Source organism: Leptonotus elevatus, chromosome 19 (assembly GCF_054856555.1).
Source record: "Leptonotus elevatus isolate MCC_2025b chromosome 19, RoL_Lele_1.0, whole genome shotgun sequence".
Taxonomy (NCBI): Eukaryota; Metazoa; Chordata; class Actinopteri; order Syngnathiformes; family Syngnathidae; genus Leptonotus; species Leptonotus elevatus.
Window position 1 is genome coordinate 9443517 of NC_141257.1, and position 18121 is coordinate 9461637.

The 18121-nt window shown below is 39.1% G+C and overlaps 2 protein-coding genes across 3 annotated transcripts; one reads left to right on the plus strand and one right to left on the minus strand.

Moving 5' to 3' along the window:
• Nucleotides 1–3917: 3917 nt before the first annotated feature.
• On the minus strand, nucleotides 3918–10256 carry LOC147157815 (TBC1 domain family member 20). Of its 2 annotated transcripts, none has more exons than XM_086061984.1 (10): nucleotides 10035–10256; nucleotides 9520–9574; nucleotides 9110–9240; nucleotides 8955–9035; nucleotides 8700–8886; nucleotides 8119–8220; nucleotides 7709–7850; nucleotides 7448–7632; nucleotides 7238–7347; nucleotides 3918–6937 (listed from the first exon to the last, which is right to left on the minus strand). In XM_086061984.1, exons 1-10 carry the CDS (start codon nucleotides 10087–10089, stop codon nucleotides 6759–6761), a joined length of 1227 nt encoding a protein of 408 aa, XP_085918110.1. In that variant the 5' UTR covers nucleotides 10090–10256; the 3' UTR covers nucleotides 3918–6758. The 2 variants fall into 2 exon arrangements, with proteins under 2 accessions (XP_085918110.1, XP_085918111.1); XM_086061985.1 differs by having other exon boundaries at nucleotides 6890–6997; nucleotides 10035–10255.
• A 284-nt stretch (nucleotides 10257–10540) lies between these two features.
• On the plus strand, nucleotides 10541–18046 carry dgat1a (diacylglycerol O-acyltransferase 1a). Its single transcript, XM_086061983.1, has 17 exons — nucleotides 10541–11169; nucleotides 11966–12053; nucleotides 12749–12789; nucleotides 12870–12955; nucleotides 13718–13770; nucleotides 14588–14693; nucleotides 14754–14882; nucleotides 14976–15047; nucleotides 15121–15224; nucleotides 15312–15350; nucleotides 15423–15464; nucleotides 15546–15590; nucleotides 15770–15882; nucleotides 15940–16005; nucleotides 16065–16152; nucleotides 16229–16291; nucleotides 16998–18046. The coding sequence occupies exons 1-17, from the start codon at nucleotides 10916–10918 to the stop codon at nucleotides 17136–17138; spliced, it is 1530 nt and encodes a 509-aa protein (XP_085918109.1). The 5' UTR covers nucleotides 10541–10915; the 3' UTR covers nucleotides 17139–18046.
• Nucleotides 18047–18121: the final 75 nt, after the last annotated feature.

Here is an 18121-nt window from a genome sequence, read left to right on the forward strand (position 1 = left end):
CAACTTCTTGACATTTACCCACAAATTCACATTTCTCACACACATGCAAACACGCATGCACACACGACTCAACGCTAGTTGACATTTGACAAGTGACTGCACTTTTTTTCTTTTTTTTTTTGGGCCACGCGTTTGCAAATGAAGGACATGAGCCGGACCCCGTGCGATTTAAGACAGATTGATGTGTTCTCCCGACTGAAGCTGAAAAAAAAACATGAACGAGCCATCTCCGGTTGGCGTGGTTGGCGTATTAGCGGACGGCAGATGAGCGAAGTACTGACAGCGAGGCTGAAAAGATTAACAGGACATCATCGCGATGTCGGGGAAACTTTAACAGACTGTGAAATCAGTCAGCGTCGGAAGCAAATATGGCGGCGGGACAAAAGCAGTTTGGCTATTTTAGGTCAACAACAAAATAGGACTGATGCAGTTTCCATGATCTTGTTTTCACATGAATCAGGATTTTGGATTTAAAAAAATATTGCAGTCAATGTAATTTATCACTTTTTGCTAAATTCTCTGCAAAATGTAAGAAAGAGTAAATATTCAAGGATAAAGACAAAAACGTAATGCAGTGCAATTACTCAAAAATAAATTAGAAGGATTTTGTAATTGTGTCAGTGAGATTCTGTGCTAAAAGATTGCAGGAAAATCTCAAACACATTTTGTAGGATTTTTTTTAAATAAATAATTTAGTGTAATTACAACAAAAACATGTAGAATTGTGTAGAAAAACCAATGCGTTGTGAACACAAAAAACAATTTGAGGAATTTTGCACAAAAAAATATTGTATGGAAATTACTTCAGAATGTAGTAAGATTAAAAAAAAAAAACTGTGTAAATTACTCAAAACAAATTACTGTAGTTGGATTTTGTACCAAAGAGTAATAATGTAGTGTAGTTACTCAAAATCATTTAGTTAGATTATGTGATACATTGTAATTATTATAATTTTTTTATTTGGATTTATTTGAATTTTATAGTAGTATTATTACAAGTTAATTACTCACTAAAATTTAGTAGAATTTTAAACAAAAATAAGGACATTTGTAGAACTCTAAATGTACAAATAGCATTTCAAACAAAGTAAACAATAATTGAGTAGGATTTTGTACCAAAATAATTAATTGAAATTACTGATAAGAATTCAGTAGGATTTCATATAAAAGTAATTAAGTGGAATCACAAAAAAAGTTGGCTTTTGTACAAAATTAAGTGAAATAATTTATAAAAAATTGGGTAAGATTTTGTACTAAGTATTTACCGTGAAATTACCGATAAGAATTTAGTAGGATTTTGTACAGAAATAAGTGAAATTACTGACAAGAATGCAGTAGGATTTTGTACCAAAGTAGTGAAAGCACACAAAAATTGTAAGATTTTATAAAAGGTAATTAAGGGAAACTACTGATAATAATTTAGTAGGATTTCGTACAAAATAAATTAAGTGAAATTACTGTCAAGAATTTAATAGGATGTGTTTTGTTCACTTTGGGAGAGAGTTTTAGGGCTTGAAAAGAAAAATAGATCAGAGCAGTCAGATTTGTGGAAAAGATGACTGGGACGACTGTGTGATAAAGATGAGAAATCATCTGATTGGAGCAAGTACCAATTCCTCTGGTGTCCATGGATACGAGGTGAGGTCTGGCCTGAGGTTGGACCCAGCGTGACACCCCAGGCAGGCCAAGAAGACGAGAGGTTACGTGTGGAAAGCCCAAGAGGACTCCGCATTGACACACACTAAAAGCATGTGCGGAAGTCCTGAAAAGGTATTCACAGAACTGTATGGCCAGGCCCTGCTTTCAGCCTAATGAGGCCCGGGGGTTATCAGACATTCACAATACGACACTTCCTTTAGCTGCACTTGACGCTGAAAAGGTTGAAATGGAAAAGTTTCGCTCGCAAAGATCACACCTGCTGCACAGATGTTCCAAACAGTTTTAGTTTAATTTGGGCCACGACTCGCGAGAGCGCCTTGACAGCTCTGAACACCAATTAAGGGAGCGTCTTTTTGGGAAGGCTGGTGTTGATGTCTCCATTGGAGCATTTACGGATTTTATCTTCTTCTTGCTGATACTTTTCTTACATTTGTGTGTTGCCATAGAGACTCGAGATATTTTTAATTAAACATACTCTTAAAATGGTTTTGTTTCAAATAAACCAAATGATGCATATTCCATTTCACGAGGAAGAACCGACAATTGCGGTATAGTTCATCTGAAATTATCTTTCTGCATTAGAATGAATGTAAATACCATGAATTCATTCTCGCCCCCTCAACAACAACAAAAATTATATTGTAAATAGTATTGTTCTTTATAAAAACATACAGAAATAATGAATAGAATGTAAATAATTTGACTGTTTGCATAACATACCATTTCAATGGGCAGTGCGTTGCTCCTGGTTTATACATTTTGGCCACCGGGGGCAGTATAATAAACAAATACTATACATGAAGAGGACGGTCAAGAATGCTGAGTAAGTTGCAGGAATACAGTATTTGTCTTTGACTGAAAAATATATGTCAGTCAGTACAGTGGACTGCCGCATATTTGCACTTCTGTATTAGTAAATTCACACTTTTTTTTGGGGGGGGGGGTATATCCCCTTTTAAGGGTTATTTTAATAGTCTGTTAGTGGCATTTGCATTGTGTGTTAGCATTAAGCTAGCGAACATTTGTGTTTGTCTGTTTGTCTGTTTATTTTCCAGTAAAGAGACCAAAAAAAGAAAAAAATACATGTCAGGTTAATAGTAATTTGAGGTTGCAATGCTTAACGTTGTGTACACTTTCTACTCAATTCTCATTCGGAGTACAGGCAGGAAGAAGCAGCGGAGAGTGGAGACGCATCATCAGTATGCAGGGGTGCAGCGCACACGTGTTGCCTGCGAAGCACTTTGCGACATGTTCTCTGATCCATGACAGAGTGAAGGGCTGAGTGGGGGGAGGAGGACTTGTAAGGCAAGGGAGGACGACATGAGGACTCGGGCGCAGGATTTTTCTTTTCATTTTTTTTAGCCACAGTCATTTCACTCCTACAATCTTACTACCTTTTAATTTATTTCTGATTTATTCCTAAACTTTTTATACATCATAGTAACTTCTTGTTGGTATTTTCACTGCCTTATATATTTTGACAAAATCCTACAAAATTCAAGCACACTGTATTGTGGAGTAATTTCTCAGCATGATGTTTCGTATAAAATCCTACTAAATTCCTACAAAATAGAGGGCACAGTCCTTTACGCAAAGCCTATCAGTGAGTGGAACGGATTCGAGGTGCTCTTATTAATGGCACAGGTTGTCGCGTGAGTTTGTCACGAGAGAGCCCAAAAAAATAAATCCTTACAGTATGTAAACAGGCAAATCCCTGGAGCAGCGGTTGTCCCTGGCGAGGGCACGCATGCACCAAAACACACACGCACAAGCTTGCAGATTTGGAAGGTAGCCAGAGTCAGAGGTACGACGAGAAATATTGCGTGCCTTTTAGGGCACCAACAAAGAGTGAGCAATGTTGTGACAAAAGTGTGTGTGTGTTTGCGTGTGCACGAGTGTCTCTCGCCAGGGGGGTGGCACAACCCCCCACACAAATATATGACCTCTATTTTCAGTGGATGCCACTTGACAACATCTGGATTTACGCACCATTTAATTGCAAACGCAAAGCAAGACAGACGCGAGCTTTGGTGTTAGCGTTGTTTTTAGCATTAGCATTCAGAGAACAGAGTTCAAATGTTTTGATTTGTTTTGACAGCCGCCGACTAAATCCTACTGAATTAATGTAATATCACTGTCATTTTTTTTCTGGTTAATTTCTACAAAATCATTGATGGTCCTTTAAGATTTTGTCAAGAATTTAACACAACCTAAACATTTTTTTTTAAATTTATAAATAGAAGACAGAAAACAAGAAATACCATCAATCATTATTTATTCACCGCTTTACACAAGGGCACCAGCTCAATTTCATAAGTTAACATCATTCCTTTGGAATACAGTCATTGGATAGCGCTGTGATAATAAATATTTAAATATACATTGTTGTTTTCCTTCGATAAAAGACTTGTTTAAAGCATGTTGACGTAATGAATATATTTGATCAGTCTAAGGTTTGTCCAAATTTTCAAATACTTTATGCGCACCATAAATGTTTTATTTGGGTTTCATTTTCATTAATAATAATAATAATTTCGTGCATAATGGCAACATACAACAAAAAGCCAAACTGCTGGAATTAAAAACGATTGCATGAAGAGCACAGACACAAACATGAAAACAGAATCTGGCCAACGAGGCGCTGATTTATCGAGCGCCTAATTAAAGTGATTAACAATAAAAGTCTCTATAAGCTTTCTACTACAGAAAGGCGGCCAACTAACGAACTAGCTAATTGAGTGACTGACTGACGGGACTGTTAATTACTCAAGCTCAGCAACCCTGAAGGAGGTCACACCAACCTTTAATGGTAGTGGAGACTCCCTCCCGCTTTGTTTTTAACATTCGCAATCCGTCTGCACCGTTGTTTTGATTTGTTTTGTAATTCGGGAACAGTTTGAATGGCAGGTTAGCGACACCGCCAGGTCTTTGGCACGCATCCCAATACATTGTTGAGAGCTTTTTTTCTTCTTTTTTGTGGTTGCCACTAGCAGTCAGAATCCACAAAACGCACACTAGCAACTTCTACGGAACTTAAGTGCAACAATATGTAGCTAAAAGCAGCTAGCTGTTGTCTTGATTTGTTTTTGATAGTCATCGACAGCTGAAAATGCACGCTAGCGAAATCTGCAGTGCAGGGTTGAAGTGGAATAGTGAGTAGCTAACAATCAGCTAAAGCCTGGTTCACACGGCAGGCGAATTGGCCCGATTTCGGCCCCGAATTTCGCCTCCCGATAATTGCAAGGATGACACCACACATTGCCCATGCCGATATCAGCGCTCGGAAGGACCTCCGACTTGAAATTGGGGATATTCAACATGTTGGATTGTTTTGGCCCGCCTTCGCTCTGTGTGCGGTGTTCCCCGAGGACAAACCACCCTGCAGCCGGTTGACAGTGACGTGCAGCCAATCAGAAAGCGAGCCGGCGAGGAACCCAAAATCAAAACAGTCATCACGCAGCAGAAGGTCCGTGCTTGCGCTATTACACTCCTTTTTTTCCCTTTTTTTTTATACACGCACACACATACTACACAACGTCGTCGAACTTGCGCTGCCGCCCAGAGCCCATTTACACTCCTTTAAACAACGCCTTTTCTTTTTATGAAGAAGCTGTAAATGTTGTCTCACATCGTTACATTTTTTTTCATTTAAAGGATTGTCACTTTTTTTTTGACTCGCGACTGCCACCTCTGGCCCAAAGTGTAACTGCAGCATATGTGTCAGGCTCGTTCATGGTGCGCGTGCAAGTACGTGCACGATGTTAAAGCGACAGCCACAGTTGACAAACGAAGACACGACTTCAAATGAGGTAAGAAAAACTACTTACATAGGTTGCGTCGCATGTTTTCGCCACCATTTTTCTGCTATGGATGCCCAAAGGAAACAAATGTATTTTTTAGTCTTGCGAAGTGTGGTCTCTCTGAGGCACCGTAATGCACATGCTTCAAAATGCACGCACTATAAACTTAGGTCATAGCGTTCTATTAGTTCACCACTGGAAGGCACTAAATTCTACACACTATCCTTTAAGTAAAATAATTCTAAGCACACATTAAAGCATGTTGTTGCTCGCATTATTTTTAGCTTTAGCAATTTGAGTCCTAATGTCGGCTTCTTGATTAGTTGTGACAGTCGGTGTCAACAGTTTGAAAGTCAGGTTAGCAACAAGTGAAACTACAAGTAGCGTGTTTTTACATTAGCAGAAATGTCATCTTGCTGTGTAACAGTGCAAGGCACCGACCATCAAAGCATGCAACTGCCACTTGTTCATCATGGGCGCATGAAAATCCACAACTCCTTCACACAAACTGGTATACACATTATTAGGCAACATTTAGCCTGACCAAAGGGCCGAGCCGAGGGTGGCCAAGGCTGTACTGTGCGAACGTGCATTCACAGGTGCAGCAGGCGCGTGCTAGTAAAAGCTGATGAATATTTCAGAGTCTTAAGACGTTGGTACACGGTGCAGACATTGCTGGGGAAAATCGCTACATTGCTAACACACACTTCTGTATTATTAATATTCTATTTTCGGGTTTAAAACGATTATACTCTTGTACGCTCGTCCGACAGGCTAAGTTTTAAGATGAATAAAAAAATAATAATAATGTAATAATGTTACTGTTCGATTAGGATTAGGCTATAGAGTAAGCAAATGTTCTGTTTGGGCAAAACATTGCTTTAATATTTCATGAATGTAAGAGCTTCCTGGATTTATTCAGCAGGTGTGGGGTGTGCACTTCAACAGTTTGAAAATCTAAAAACCTACAAATACACGCAAAAAGTCGATTATTATACTTGTGTAGCCTGCAACAATTAATTGTGCACCCCACTTTTCTCATTTACGCTCTCCATCCATATTGAGAAGCTTTCAGCTCTTAATTTTTTTTTTCTGTTATTTAGTCAGGGGCACTTTTTGGTTTCGAGAAATTCCCACAAGCACACAAACAAAAAAATATATATAAATCACCCACACAACCAAAACAGCTTAAAGGGTAAAGTAATGGCCAAGCAGTACTTCAAACCTTGTCCCAGTGAGCTACCTCCTCCTCAGATACAAGGTTCGAGTCCTTGCAGTGAGGATGAGAAAAAAAGCCCATCAGAAGAGCTGCAGCAACGCGTCGGGCGCCCACTCCATGGCCGTCTGGGCCACAGCGAAAACGGCCGCCCCCAGCGTGGCAGATAGCCCCCACACCGCCATCTTCACCATCCTGCTCCCCTTCCCCCATCGCTGGCTCTTGTCCTGGGGCAAAGCCACGTCCTGGCCTGAGTGGCGAGCTACGGCGAGCACAGAACAAGGGTGAAGAAGAGGAGGATGACGAGGAGAGGGGTTTCATGCTGCATTTGGGGGTTTTGAGGAGGGTTCGAGGAATATTACAACACCGGGAGTAGAGAGGTAGAAGAGTAAAGATGTGATTATTTTTCCTCCACTCATCAAAACAGAGTTAAGCTTGAGTGAACTGTCACATGAAATGGAACAAAAGCGTACACACAAAGATTTTTGATATCTTAATTAGTTAAACACTGCCGTTGGGAAAAATCATTATATGGGGCCCCTCAGAACCTGGTTTTCGTTACCTTGTCTCAAAGTGTCAGAGGCCTCAGCTTTGGTGAGACGTTGGAGAACAGAATCCGGTCTTTGGTGGAGTGTCGAAAGCTGAAAGGCCTTAAAGGTGCTTATGGACAAGCTGGAGAAACAAAGAAATGTAAAGATTGAAAATGATTTGGTCACTTCTGGCGGGATCTCTGTATGAAATTCTATGGTTAGTTAGAAGGGGTGTTCCTAACCTTTTACGAGACTGCAGCGCCGCCCGCTTAGCCAGCATGACAGGAGGGTAGCAGTGGAACAGTTCTTGAGACTGGCTGATTAGGAGTTCATACGGGAGGTCTTGTGGGATGCGCGAGAGGAGGTGGTGGACCATGGCCATGTCGCATTCTGTCTGCTTCACCTCCTGCTCTCTGTGCAGCACGATCTGGCGGAAAGACAGATCATATTCAAATTGCATTGAAAAGGATGACGTTCGAAGGCCGGAGCTGACGTTTGCTTACTGCAGCAGCGAGGTAGATGGGCATCATGGGGTGAGAGGCCAAGAAGAAGTCGTAGAGTCTTAACGTGAGTTTGAACTCAGACAGGACGTGTCCATACCACGTGATGAGCCAGGACAGGGCAAATATGGTTCCCACCTCCGCTCTAAAAAAACCCATCAAAATCACTAAGTGAAGCATTGTCTTTCATATAGGGCTGAAAAACTGAAAAATAAATTGTGATAACCCCCCCCTTGCCATCGTCCTCTTCACATGTATTTTTTAAACAAACAAAAAAACAAGCAATAAAGTAATCTACATTACAATCAACAATATCATATGTATTATACATAAATGTTTTGGTCTTACTTGGTTAGACTTCACAAACTTCTACCAAACAAATGCTACAGATAACTGATTAGATGGACTTGTACCTGACCATGAAGTCATGCAGTTCTTTGTCCACTTCTTCCAATATAGGCATCAGGTAGTTTAAAATATGCTTAGTGCTGTCCATTGTCGGATCCATGAAGTCCCTGCAAGGAGAAATGAATGTTAATGCAGTGGAACCTCAGTTCACTATTTATTTATTTTTTGCTCAAATTAGCCCAAAGTGTAGTGCTCCCAAGAAAGTGAAGTGTATTGATATGAACGTGTCACGCTATTTCCTGTTTCCCTCCAACCTAACTCCTGCCAAAGAAACTCCACGCCTTAGAGATTGCTGCCATCTAGATGTAATGGCAACACACTGCCATTATTTTAAAGGAGAATAAAGTTGTAATATTGCAAGAAAAATAGTTGTCCAGCACCCATATGCATCCATCAATTTGCAGATTAATTTTTTTCAATATTTGTTTTGCCTTTTTTTCCTCATTTCCCCTCTTTTTTTCAATATTGTATTCTTTTTGGACCCAATTTACCAATATTTATCACTGCCTTTTGAATATTTTCTTGGTTTAAAAGAAAAAAAAAACTAAAAAGTTAAGTAATGTTAAAAGTGCGTACTGTATGCTACCTGAGATGATATTTGGATAATGTATGCAACATGGCGATAGCCATACGCTCGCCAACAACAAGCAGCAGCGTGACGGCCACGTCGTGGTAGCCTTGGTAGTAGTTGAGCTGCGGGTTGCACCTCAGAACCTCCAGGATGATATCCACGAGCTGCTCCTGTAGAACAACTCGCTCCGCAGACGGCATACCTGCGAGAGAAAACGAATGACGTCTACTGTACTATTTAGAACGTGTAAAAACGGTAAAGCAAAAGGACCTTTTGGAAAGCGCTTCATGGATCTCTTGACATCCAGGACCACCTGGTTGTAATCCTTGTGGTTCTCCCGTCCATCTTTTCCTACAAAAAAAATCCTGGATTATAAATCATATTCATTTAAAAAGTACTATTTTGTACATCAGTTTGTCGCTAACCAGGTTTATATGGAAGATCATATACGTTGATGTTGAGCAGTTTGGGCCACACTTTCCTGCGAAGTTCATTGGAAAGCAGTCCTCCGTTACTGGCCGCGGCCCTCCTCAGGGTCTCAATGTCCACCGGATCACTGTTCAATGAAGTGTACATATAGCTTGTATGAAAACAATTGGGTGGGTGCAAGTGTAAAGTGCTCTACAGTACAACACTGGATTTTTAAGATATTTTGTAGAAAGCCCATCACATACTTGTTCTTAAGACAAGTAAAGTCTGTCATTACAACACTAAATTGATGGCTAATTACCTTGTGTGCGTGTTTTAAAGTTTAATTTACACTTAAACTGTGAAGAAAATTGTAGCTTTGTGCCATATGTGTAGAGAAATGAACTACAATGCCATAATATTCTACCTGTTTAACGCCTGGTGGATCTCAGTCGACTTCTGCTTCCTCCCACAGTCCTCTTCTGTAACCGGAACAGTAACATACAAGAGGTGTTTATTAGTACTGTGCAAATCCCCCTACTAGTCCTTTTATCTCGTTATGTTTCACTCCCCTTATCTATTGCACTAGGTGGTGCCTAACCAAGCACATGCTGCTTATCAGCAGCACAATTGCATGTAGCAAAGCATTAAATTGGTGTGAATTTTATTTTTGAGCATGATTGCACTGTTGAAAGTGCCTCCTGCAATTGTATTATTAAAATCAATTTTGAGTGATACAACTCAGCCATCTGTTTATGTCATACTGCCACGCAGGCAACTCTTACGGGACATGAATTTATTTTAAGTATAATTCAAGCGTAACTTGAGTCGTTGAGAAAAGAAGCGGAATTGAATGTGTCCAAACTATCGTTATTCAAAGCTTGCTAATTAATGTGTCCAAACTATCTTTATTCCTTGCTTGCTAACAGGTACTCGACTTACCTCTTGTGACAGGTACATTAGCCCCGTTTAATTTCTTTCTCTTGAGCTTTTTCATCCCCTTTTAAAAGAAAACCAATCCACGTTGTGTCATAGGCACACAAAAGCGAAATGAATAGCTAAATAAAAACATTTATAACATCTTCCAACTCAACTTCAAATATGTGTGTCTCTTGTAAGACAACGTAGCCTGAACTAGACCGGTGCGCTAACCATTGGTCAAAATGAACCCGTGACTAAAATGTCGAAGGTGATTGGGTGATTGCAGCTCGTGCTCGTCAAGCAAACTTGTTTGTAGTTTTTTTGTGGAACGTGAATAACTTTTTTTTTTTTGTGGTAATTTTTTAACCCTTAACGTTTTAGAAATATATCCTGCTAATTTCAAATACAATATGATTCTTTTAAGAACACCTATAAAGGTATTTTAGTGCCATTTATCCAACAAACGCATTAGCGTCGTTATTTTTGCCACATTGTTTTAGGATGTACTGCCACCGAGTGGTCATACTGATAATGGCATACAGGTCAACGGGAAGAAAAACCTTTTGAAGTTGCTAAATTAGCAACGTTTGCGATTTAAGTGTCAAATGGTTGTACTGTACATTATGTTGACTACTAATTCGGTGACCGAGCTGTGAAAGAAGGGGGACGTCACCCCGAAGATAGCGGGCTCCGTGGGGAGGAGGATAAGTGAGATCTGGCAACCCATCAGCTAATTGCCCCATGATCTTGATAGCGTAGGTATGAAACACCGCCCCCGAGCTTCCACACGGACACTACTTTTGCGCTTGTAACCGCGTCACGCGTGTCCTGCGGGGGCCACTGACAAGCGAAGGACAGCGGCGGGCCGACATGTCCTGTCAGGTGAACGCTGCGTGAGCGGGATGAGCGATCGAACAGAGATGAAAGGGCCCGGAGCCCGCCAGAGGAGGACGACTATTTCTGGCGGCGTCAAGCAGCAAGCCAACGGGGGCAAGTGGCACGGCGGCGATAAACCACCGGCGTGTCCCGGTAAGAAGGATGAGACGGCCAGGAGTCTTCATAACAACGGAAAGGCGGACGGAGAACCGGGTCAACGGCCCACTGATAAACACAACAAGCCGGGAAGTCCAGTGGACGAAATCAGCGAGGGACTCAGGTAACCTTTAAGGACACAGCTTTACGATCGTAAATTCCTGTACTGCATTTCCACATAATGCACTTCTCAACAAAAGTAAGCTACTAAACAAACATTCCACCTGACTGACCGCTGTTTTAATTTGCTACACGTACCGTGTAGCTGCATTTTCATTCAATACATATCTATAGTTTTTAATTATGTAAATCAACGGGAGTTTAGGAAAATACAGAGGTACCTGAATGTGGCAGAGACAGGTGTGCTACCGCCACGGAGTGCTAAAAACAAAACCCCAGGTGAACTCTGGTCAAAAGTCCTAAATTAACCTACAAATGCTCCATTTAATAATGCAATTGGTGCATCATTATAACAACTCGAATGGCAATGTTTTACCACAATCCTGTTTCATTGTGAAATATTTTGCGGTGACTTATTAGTTCATAACAGCAACAACAAAAAGGACATGTTATTCTCAGCCAAGCACAAACATGCTCAGTTGTTGCAAAATTGCATTTTTGTACTTCTGTGATTTGTCACACTCAATTTCAACATTTAGGGGCCACACATACCAACGACTTCATTCTTCAACCATTTGACTAAGAATTGACATGATCAAAACTGCATTTTGCTTTACCAGTTTGTTTTATGATGAAATTGATTCATATATGCAAGTTTTTTTTAAGTACTTTTTATAGCATCATGTGTGGCCCCTGAACACCAAATTTAGCTCACTCGTTATTAGCCCACCAAAATTCCGTTTGCTGCATTTGTAATATTCTGTCTTTTTTTTTCTTCTTCAAAATATATATACACACAGCTGCCATGTCCAACAGGAGTCTCTTCTGAGCTCTGCTAGTGGCTTCAGTAACTACAGAGGAATCCTCAACTGGTGTGTTGTCATGCTGGTAAGTATAGTATAATATTTCCCCACAGCATGTAATTATTGTATTCAATGCTCAAATGGTTGCCATTATTAAACGCAAGTAAAACATCATACAAGCATAAAGACAAGTTCACTATTGTAAAATAAAACTAAAATCGTGTTTTGATCCCGCGTCTTGACAGGCATCCGCGATATCATTGATCTTAAAATAAAACACTCTCGGTCTATAAAAAGAATCGGCAGTCCATGATTGAATGTTTTGTAAAAGACTGGTCTAAAAGTAGATTTTTGTCTTATGGACGGCAGCCATTTTTAAGAATTATTTGTAAAGCATGCCACTTGCCCTCTTAGAGGTTACACCACATTGGCCCGTCGCAGTCCTTGCTAAAGGTTACTAAAGCATAAGTCAGGACAGTTGAGGAGCAACAGTTGCATCAGCTTGATGAAGTAAGCGCGTTTGAAACTCTAAAGAGGCACACACATGCCTCATTTTTTTGTTTTTTGTTTTTTAATCTCAAAGCTCAGTCGTTGTTCCTCAGAAACGAGTGCCGCCATAAACATTTATCAGATGTTGTCAAGAGCATTCACTCCGCCACACCTCGACCTTTTTATTGAGCAAGACAGCAATAAACACCCGCCCCTCCATTATGACTGATTGTGATCACTTTGCAACCAACATGAATATAAACTGTAAAAATATATTTTTTTGTCTCTCAGGTGCTGAGTAATGCACGCCTTTTCCTGGAGAATCTAATAAAGTGCGTGTACGCTGATACATTTACCCCCACATTTGTTGCCAGCAATTAGTCTGAACCCAAACTGTTGCTGTCTGCTTTAGATATGGCATCCTGGTCGACCCCATACAGGTGGTGTCACTCTTCTTGAAAGACCCCTACAGCTGGCCAGCCGCTTGCCTCATCATTGGTATGATAATTCATCATTTCATTTGGTTTTATTTTTAATTTAGAATTTGATTAGATTTTCATTCTTTTATTTATTTTAATGCTGTCTTTTTTTTTTTATGAGTAATCAATTATTTAGTTTTGTTAATCTGCCATTTAGTTTTAATTTTGGTATTATTTTTATTGTTTGTATTTGTAATATAGTTTCAAATGTGTATTTTATTTTACATTAGCAATTTAAGTCATTTTTTAAATAATTTTCTTTGTTATTTACATTTGATCATTTTATGCCATTTATTTTATTTTTTTAAGCGCCTTTGAATTGCAAGCAAAAATTTGAGTTACGATCTCTAAATGGTGGTGACAACAAGGAGCAGATAGTATTTATTATTTATTAAGAAATAAAATTTTGCATAAACCAAATAATTAATCAAACCACTTGAATGCCCAAAGCCGTATATTGAATGTCTGTATTATAGTGCCCCCTTGTGGCCAAGGTGCACCGACCAGGAGGATTATAATGTCAATTTTACTTTATATTTACTGTATTGTTTTATAAGGTACAATACCGTGGAGTGTTATTTTATCATGATTTTTTTTTTACAATAGTGGCATTTCTTATTTTTACGGGTTTTTTTTTTAGAATTACTTTTGATTGAAGCCAAAGATCAAGTTTTGAAGTAGTCAAGTCGTTGCAGCTGTTTTGAACAAGTCATAAAGTATTCCTGCCAAAGTTCACACATGTTGTTTAACCTCGCTCTGCTTTCCTCTGCTGTTTTTCCAGCATCTAACGTGTTCATTTTGGCAGCCTTGTATACAGAAAGACGTTTGGCTGTGGTGAGATCCTGTGTTTATATTTTATTATGACATGATTCTACAGTATTAGAATTATTCTTTTTTTTTTTTCTTTTTTTTTGTCATTCGTTTTGATTATATGAATGTTTATTTTAATGTTTTATCTTTTATTTGTAACAAATTTTATTGGAATGAGTAATTTTGATACATTGCCATTAGAAGAGTGCTTTTATTTATATTTTTACATTATTTTTAATTGTAATTTTAATACGTTAATACTATGATAATAAAAAATATGTTATTACATTTTATATATTGTATGTATATTAACTCATTCACTGCCATTGACGTCAACAATTTATTTGAACAATTTCTATTAGTTTAACATTTTTTGCCACTTTTGTTAACAAGAGTATGGAAAAATTATACATTTAGAACAGATATAACATTTGTGATTGTGAGTTAAATAGTGAAGTCATGCGATTGATTACAATTTAAAAATGTTAATCGCCTGACGCCCCTAATTTTTAATTTCTTTTTTTTTTTTTAAATTGCTTTAGGCAATTAACATTTTTTATTTTAATCAATTGCATGACTTCACTAGACTCACGATTAATCACAAATGTAAAATAACAAAAATTCTAGGTTTTCATACTCTTAACAAAAGTGGAAAATATGTTAAACTAATGAAATAGTTCAAATGAATTTTTGACGCCTATAGCCGTCAATGGCAGCGAATGAGTTAATTATATCAATTATTTTATAAATAAAATGTTAAATTTAAAGGTTCATATTTTATTATTAACTACAGTACTATTTGTATTGTATTTAAATATGTTTTTTTTTTTGTGTTTTCTAGGGAACAGTGTCGGAAACAACTGGCTTAATCCTTCATATATTCAACTTGACGTCGCTATTGATATTTCCCTCTGCGACGGTCCTTACTGTCACCTCTATTACCCCTGGTAGGTCAATACACGTTTATTTCATCAAATGCAGTATTTATAGTAAGTGTTTTTTGTCAGTGGGCGGTATTCTCTCCTTGGGCATCTACACGGTGCTGTTCCTCAAGCTGTACTCCTACCAGGACACCAACAGGTGGTGCCGGGAGATCAGACAAGCCAAAGCCAAGAAACTGACTCGCTCCTACTCATGTGAGTATTAATACATTTCAAATCTCGTTCCATTTTTTTTTTTACATACTGTATTTTAAGACAATTATGTCCTGCTGCTTTTGTGATTTCCAGGTCCGTCTGTGGCTCAGTCCAATGGCTCAGCAGTGCACACAGTCTCCTACCCTGGGAACCTCACCCACAGAGGTGATGACATTTATTTTATTAGATTTTTTTTATAAATACTAGATTAGTCATCTCTATCTTGTTTTGTCGTCAGACATGTACTACTTTGTGTTTGCGCCGACGCTTTGCTACCAGCTCAACTTCCCGCGCTCGCCTCGAATACGCAAACGCTTCCTCCTGAGGAGGCTCTTCGAAATGGTGATTTTTGAAATAACGGAATACATCAAATGGCTTTTTTTTTGGGGGGGGGCGTGTGTTCAATGTGTGGTTTGCTTCTCCTTGCAGCTGTTCTTCATGCAGCTGCTGGTGGGGTTAATACAGCAGGTAATGCCACCGCAGTCGTATAAAACCGTTAATTCAATTAACCAGCTAACGTGATCCATTTGTGTCGTCTAGTGGATGGTTCCCACCATACAGAACTCCATGAAGCCATTCCAGGTGAGATGGAAGCTCAGTGAAGTTACACGTCAGACACAACAAGTCTTTGTGCGATTCGAGTGACAATTGCGTCTCGCGCAGGAAATGGACTTTTCTCGAATGGTGGAGCGTCTTCTCAAGCTGGCGGTGAGTGACACGATGCGTTCAGGAACACGTTGGGAGATTACGCGGTCAATGGTGAGGGTTACGAGTTGCGTTCAAGGACAGGCCATGGTTACATGAGTCTCGTGTGTAGCGGCAGCCAAGGTTAAAGCGTCATGATGCGTTCAGGGACATCAAGTAAAACTTAGCTTTCTGCTCTTCAGGTCCCCAACCATCTGATCTGGTTAATCTTTTTCTATTGGTTCTTCCACTCGTCCATGAACTTTGTGGCCGAGCTGCTGCAGTTTGGGGATAGGGAGTTCTACAGAGACTGGTGGTAAGTATTAAGAACATGTACTGTACATGCAAATGCACAGAAATGTATTTCATGCAGGAACTCTGAGAGCGTCACCTACTTCTGGGCCAACTGGAACATCCCGGTTCACAAGTGGTGCCTGAGGTGAGTGGACACATCATTAGGAACGCCTGCCAAATCATCTGACAGTTTCCATTTTGCAGACATTTTTACAAGCCGATGTTGAGGAGAGGCGTCAACAAGCTGGTGGCCCAAAGCGCCGTCTTCCTGCTATCCGCGTTCTTCCATGAGGTAATCGCCAAAAACCTCCCAAGTTTTGATTTTCATTGTTCTCATCAACTCTTTTTGATTGGGTTGTGCTCCTCAGTATTTGGTCAGCGTCCCTCTGAAGATGTTCCGACTTTGGGCCTTCATGGGCATGATGGCTCAGGTGAGACTAAATGGCAGCAATGGTGTTTATTTGCTCAGATGCAGATGTGGAGGTCTATTAGTTTTATTCTGTTAATACATTTGATGTCAATTGAAAGTAGAAAACTGAATTAAAAAAAATATATAATGAAATTCAGAGAAATAGAAAAGGCAAAGATTTTTTTTTTTAATCTGCTGCTGTTTTGGTTAGCAACAGAGTTCAAATAGGATTGGAAGTTAACTCTTTAATTTCCATTCATGCACGCAGATAGGGCCTGACGGATTAATCCGCCAGACAATTTTTACTTATTTTTTTTAACAGTAGTAGTAGTTATTTATATATATTTCCTAATTAATCGGCCGATTAATCAATGATCAAATATTGGAATTGGCATAGGCCTAAAAAAATTCCATAACAATCAGACCTTGTTAATGACCTTTTTTCTTGATAGGAAAAGGTAAGCTTCCATTTAGTAAGACTTGGCTCATGAATTCATCCAAGACTTTGTGCCTTGGTTCGTTCTGCTATTTTGGTTAGCAACAGAGTTAAAAAGGGCTTCTTAAAATCATTTTATGAATTAAAAGCAATTCTACTTTGTTGAACTACTTTTTTTTTTGTGCAGACATAAAATCAATCGTCTGAGAGACTGTTTACATGCTGCTATTCTGATGGCAAAAAAAACCGCGCATTTCTTCATTTCAATATTTTACCTCTGTTTTTTCACCAGGTTCCACTGGCTTGGTTCGTGGGTCGCTTCCTGAACGGCATCTATGGCAACGCGGCTGTGTGGATGTCGCTCATTATCGGCCAACCGGTCGCCGTGCTGATGTACGTGCATGACTACTACGTTACCCACTACAGCACATAGCGTGGACCAAACCAATGTTTTCAATCAGTGGCCAACGATGGGAAACATGTAGACTGAAGGGGGGGGACGCTGATAAGCAAAACTAACACTTTCAATGCAAGCTTCAAAGTAAACTATGTGTAATAATAATACATGACGTTTGTGTCTATGTTGTGTTGCCTTTCTAGTTTTGTGTATCACTCCTGCAATAACGTGCCATCTTTTAAATCAACAATTTTGGGGGCGTTGTTTTTAATAATTTGCTGCAGTGGTTGAACAACAGGGGAATGCTTTAGCACTTTACCGAGATGCATGCTCTCGACTTGAACCATAATATTTCTATGAATGTTTTTTTTTTTTTCATCCACTTTAGAGTAAACCAGTGTTTCCCAACCTTTACCTTTACATTTAAAAACATGTACAGTGTACTGGCATAGATGCAGGTAGATGAAAAAAATAATATTTGGAATGAATAAATATTTTCTGACCAACCAATTCACTGCCAAACCTCCCAGAAGTAATAACAAATATTTCACTAATTTTACTGTCAATGACAATGAATTGTGCAATCAAATCATTTTGGCACAGTGGTTGGGAATCACTGAACTTAACAGTTTAAAGTTTTTGTTGAGCTGAGATGGAGGCACACACTTTTAATCTGAAACATTTCAGGGAACGTCGGTATGAAATAAAGCAGCAAGGCTGGCAATCATTCGTAATTAAAGAAAAGAAAGTGCCTGCTTGTTTTAAAGTTGAAAAGAGGCACACAAAACAAGTACCTTTGCTGCACTGGTGAGCTTTAATAGCCATTGTAAAGTGTATTTCATAAAGTATGCACAAAACGATGTAGCTTGATTAAACTGCCTTTTTGTTATATATATATACATTTTGTGTGTGTATATATTTAATAAAATAACATGTCAATTGACTGTTTTGTGTGCTAAATTCAAAGTAAAAATGAAAAATATGTTTTGGTAATGCAAATGCATATCACGTGTCTTTGC

Bases quoted from the DNA above. Each gene is read 5' to 3' on its own strand.
- dgat1a (XM_086061983.1), top strand. From the start codon at position 10,916: ATGAGCGATCGAACAGAGATGAAAGGGCCCGGAGCCCGCCAGAGGAGG. The intron at 12,956-13,717 runs GTATGATAATTC...CTGTTTTTCCAG, and splicing joins AGCCGCTTGCCTCATCATTG to CATCTAACGTGTTCATTTTG. The intron at 14,694-14,753 runs GTAGGTCAATAC...GTTTTTTGTCAG, and splicing joins TGTCACCTCTATTACCCCTG to TGGGCGGTATTCTCTCCTTG.
- LOC147157815 (XM_086061984.1), bottom strand. From the start codon at position 10,089: ATGAAAAAGCTCAAGAGAAAGAAATTAAACGGGGCTAATGTACCTGTC. The intron at 7,851-8,118 runs GTACAAGTCCAT...GGGTTTTTTTAG, and splicing joins CTGCATGACTTCATGGTCAG to AGCGGAGGTGGGAACCATAT. The intron at 7,633-7,708 runs GTAAGCAAACGT...TCTTTCCGCCAG, and splicing joins CCATCTACCTCGCTGCTGCA to ATCGTGCTGCACAGAGAGCA.